At 34.3% G+C, this 4,823-nt stretch overlaps 1 protein-coding gene across 1 annotated transcript; it reads left to right on the top strand.

Annotated features, from left to right (window-relative positions):
• The first annotated feature begins 3,502 nt into the window (after positions 1-3,502).
• On the top strand, positions 3,503-4,447 carry LOC127192965 (olfactory receptor 4C15-like). Its single transcript, XM_051150343.1, has one exon. It carries the CDS (start codon positions 3,512-3,514, stop codon positions 4,445-4,447), a length of 936 nt encoding a protein of 311 aa, XP_051006300.1. The 5' UTR covers positions 3,503-3,511.
• The last annotated feature ends 376 nt before the right edge of the window (positions 4,448-4,823 follow it).

Genomic DNA, 4,823 nt, shown 5'->3' on the forward strand with positions numbered 1-4,823 from the left:
CCAACAAGGCTATCTGAAACAGAACTCACTGTGAGTTGGTTTTATGGCTTTAAAACACTAACATTGATTATTTAAGAACAGTAGAAAGTATTGTGCATTGCAACAAACCTGTCTTATTATGACTCATAAGACCAAGTATTTTACTTTGTAAATAAATATGAAGAAAAGCACATATCAACATTAGCTATATAAAAGCAGGTATAAAATCATAAAATATAAAATTATCTTCTATGCTCTGTGTCATTCTCTGAGACAAATTGTTCTTAATATTTGACTTTTCCCTCTACCTTCCTGTTTCCATTATAATGTTATGTTATTTTATACAAAAGGACTTTGAAAATATTTCCTACTATATCCATTTGCACAAGTAAAACCAAGGATTATAGAATTTTAAGAACCAGAAAATACCCTGAGTCATGCCATTGAAAACTGCTAGGGTTTATATCTGAGTGCAAATATCAAGACTTGGAAAAAGTTTTTCTCTGATTTCTATTTTCAGCATCTTAAGAAATTCTAGGCTTCATTCTGATGTTTCATTCATGGAACTATGATCTCCTTACTCAATGCAACTCTTCTTTCATATTTTCTGACCCTGAATGACAGCTGGTAAATTATGTAGTGACTATCTTATTCTATCTTAAATGATTACTGCCTGATCTGGTGATCTATAAAGATTATTTTTACTAATGTTTCCTTTGGTTTATTTATTTCGTGAAGAAATAAATACTTCATATTTCAGAAGCTAGTGAGAAACTTCCCTGAGACCATCATGAAAATGTTGATTTTAAATTAAATATATGCAATGCCTATGATAGATTTATTAACAAGGAAAAGATTTCTATTCTTATTACATGACAGTCATTAAAAATATCATGATTGTCTTCTCAGTAGCAACATATTATTTTTAATTATGAACTTATAACAATAAAAATAAATAAGTAATTTATAACAAAACAAAAAATTATAGCAATATATGTATACATACAGTTTCATTTATACATATATGCATATAACGATATATATACATGCACTTTTAGATATATATCTAGCCATATGTATATATTCATGAAATATATACATTTAATGAGTGCTAGGTAGGCACTTTACCAACGGAACTACATTCCCAGTCCTGACACAGTGAGTTTCATTGGGGTTGTTTACAGGAACCTGTGTACCTTAACAGTGGTAACACCACTGAAGAAAATGTTCTCTCCCAGCAAACACACACACACACACACACACACACACACACACACACACACACACACACACACACACTTTTTTTAAATCAAATTGTTCCTTCTGTTAATACACGAGAGAACACAATACCTTCTAAATTATTTTTTGAGATAATATATAATGATGTAAATTCCCCCTTACATTTTCTCCTTTCAAACCTTCCCACACAGTCCTTTGCTCTTTCTTAAAGTCATTTCCTCTAATTGTTTAAATATTGCATCACACACACACACACACACACATACACAAACACACACATATGACCTCATCATCCCATATAATGTTACTTTTATGAATATGATTTCAGGACTGATCACTTATTATTAGAAAACCTACTAGGGAGGTCTTTGTGGAAGACTATTTTACCGTCTCTCAGAATTCCTTATTTGTTTATGGTTTTTTGTTTGTTTTGTTTTTGTCTAGGTTGAGTCTCCATATGAGTCCTCCTTCTCTGTTAGTGTGTCTGTTGATGTTCTCCTTGTTCAGGTCTTGATCCTTTTGGCAGCCATGTTGATGATACTTCATGGGTGCAGCTTCTCTGAGATTATTAGGAGATAAATTCTGACAGAAAAATTCCATTTCTATCTCCTCTTACAATCTTTCTTGCCCTTAGGCATACTCAACAAGAGAGACATCGTACCAGGTACCAGAAACCAAGCCAGCTGTTTAGGGTTAATGAAGTAATAGACCCTGGAGAAGAATCTGCAACCACCACTTTACCAACTAGCACTTTCTCAGCTACATTTGTAATATTTGCCCTCATACCCATAGACAAGCACAAGTCTCATCCCTCATCAAGGAATGTCTACTTGCAATTGATGAAGACTTGTGCAGAAAAACAATAGATACACTGAGAAGCTGACATTACCTGGAGAAAACTAACTTAAGAGCTGGAATATTGACCTTGATAGTTTGTGGAGGCTACTGTGGGTTAAGCAGATGACATTAAAAATAAATCAAAATTTCCAAGACGTGTACTGGAAATCGCCATGCGTGAGGTTTTGATATGTTCAATTTTGACCTTACTGGAGAATTGACAGGTAAGATCTTTATGAACATGCTTTATAGCAAGTTCATATGAATTATAAACTAAATGTCTTAAAGAATTATGTTTACACAGAAAGATTGTATTGTATAAAAATTGGTAAATAATTGAGTCTCAAGGGTCTAAGATATACTCAACAACTATTTATTCTTCATTAGCTATATTATATGTTTTCACATTACTGCTTCTGACTCTTAATTTTTTTCTCTCTTGTCTTTATCAAGATGCCGCATTAACCCATGAATCAAATAATAAGATTATTTAAGCTTTATGGAGACTGAGAGGTAGCAACCATTATTAGGTTCTTAGTGAGAAAAATAAATCCTCAACTTCAATTTGCTGAGATCTTTTCTGGAGACCTTATATGTATTCAAGCCAGAGTCTCCAACAAACAAACAAACAAGCAAGCAAGCAAGCAAACAAACAAAAACCAAGGTTAATCATCTTTTGTTTGATCTCTACCTGTTTAGCTATTATTCTAGTATAATAGAATAGAGTCACCAACGTGTGCCCCATATTGTTGACTAGGAGGCTGAGTTCTAATAGTCATTTTGTTTTATTTTATTGCTGTTTTTAAAACTAATTTCATTTAATTGTCATGACAACGTACTTTTAAAATTTCTGCTCACATTTTAAAATGTTGAGTTAAATGTGATTTTTTAACACTTTCAACTGGTGTATCATGATAGTACTGTGCATTTTGCACAGAATTCTCTTCTCTGTGATGAATCTATTAGTTTATTTGACATTCTAATATATTTTGTACACTTAAATTAACTTTTCATCTAGCCAGGATTTTAAACTGAACCAAAAGTACATTTTGTCTCTATTAACGTTGTTGATAGGGTAGTGTGTGAGTTAGTTATCACAAACTACTTATAACGAAGTTGGCAAGCATGACTAATAAACCTGACTTTTTGCTAATATCTAGAATATGTTTTCAAATGTTTTTTGATGTTTCATTCCAGAAATTGTATAGAGATTGATAAAAGCTGACTATTCAAAAAAATGATTTTCTTTTATATACCAGGAAATGTTTAAATTACCAATATTCAAAATGAAGCTGTTTAAAAGCCCTCAATATTTTAATCTGCCACAATTCTACATGTTATACAACTATGTTCTTCCAAAAATTCTAATATTCTGCTCTCAATTACAGTTAAAAGACTTTTTTCTGATTATTGCTGATTTTCATGAACATATTTTATATTTATCAGCTTGAGAATCATGCAGAACCAGAGTTTTGTAAGTGAGTTCATCCTCTTGGGGCTTTCTCAGAATCCAGAGGTTGAGAAAATACTGTTTGTTGTATTTTCATTGGTCTATATTGCAACTATTGGGGGCAACATGATAATTGTGGTGACCATCATCTACAGCCCTGCACTGCTGGGCTCCCCCATGTACTTCTTCTTGGCATTCCTGTCCTTACTGGATGCATGCACTTCTTCTACTGTCACACCCAAGATGATTGTAGACTTCTTCTATGAGAGGAAGACCATCTCCTTTGAATGTTGCATGACACAACTGTTTACTAGCCATTTCTTTGCAGGAGTTGAGGTGATTGTCCTGACAGCCATGGCCTATGACCGCTATGTGGCCATATGCAAGCCTCTTCACTATGCTTCAATCATGACCCGGAGACTCTGTGGCACTCTTGTAGAAGTGGCCTGGACAGGGGGATTTTTACATTCTGTCACACAAGTTATCTTCACTTTGCAGTTGCCCTTCTGTGGACCCAATTTTATTGATCATTTTATATGTGATTTATTCCCATTACTGCAGCTTGCCTGCACTGACACACACATTTTTGTCATTTTGGTGTTTGCCAACAGTGGATCTTTCTGCATCATTATCTTCTCCTTGTTGATTGTCTCCTATGGTGTCATCCTCTTCTCTCTGAGAGGTCACACCTCTGAAGGACGAAGTAAAGCTCTTTCCACCTGTGGATCCCACATTACTGTTATGATTTTGTTTTTTGTCCCATGCATATTAATATATGCTCGGCCTTCATCTGCCTTTTCCTTTGAGAAAAACACCCTTATATTTGCCTCTGTCCTGACACCATTGCTCAATCCTATAGTTTACACTTTCAGGAATAAAGAAATGAAGAATGCTATCAAGAAAATGTGTAGAAGATTTATAGTGTCTTCTGATAAATTTTAAAATTTATCAGAATATAATACTTTCTATGCTAGGTAGTTGGGTCAGTGCAAAAGAGAACCCTCTGTACAAACAGGAGATCCTGCATTCTAGCACCCATGCCAGAAGCCATGTACAGTAGCAAACCTTTACCCCAGTGCTAATGAAGAGGAAATAGGTGGCTTTCAAAGGCTCAGAGGGACTTGTCTAGAGGAAATTAGGGATAGGACTATAGATTGATACACACTCTCTTCTCTCACTGTAGTTATATGGACAGGCATAAAACCTTCTACTGTACACAAATATTTACACTACCCACACATACACACAGGGACACAAACACAAGAAGCAGAAAAGTACACTTAGAAAATAATGCAAACAACCAAGAAGTCACTATTTA

This window comes from Acomys russatus, chromosome 8 (assembly GCF_903995435.1).
Source record: "Acomys russatus chromosome 8, mAcoRus1.1, whole genome shotgun sequence".
Taxonomy (NCBI): domain Eukaryota; kingdom Metazoa; phylum Chordata; class Mammalia; order Rodentia; family Muridae; genus Acomys; species Acomys russatus.

Bases quoted from the DNA above. Each gene is read 5' to 3' on its own strand.
- LOC127192965 (XM_051150343.1), top strand. From the start codon at position 3,512: ATGCAGAACCAGAGTTTTGTAAGTGAGTTCATCCTCTTGGGGCTTTCT.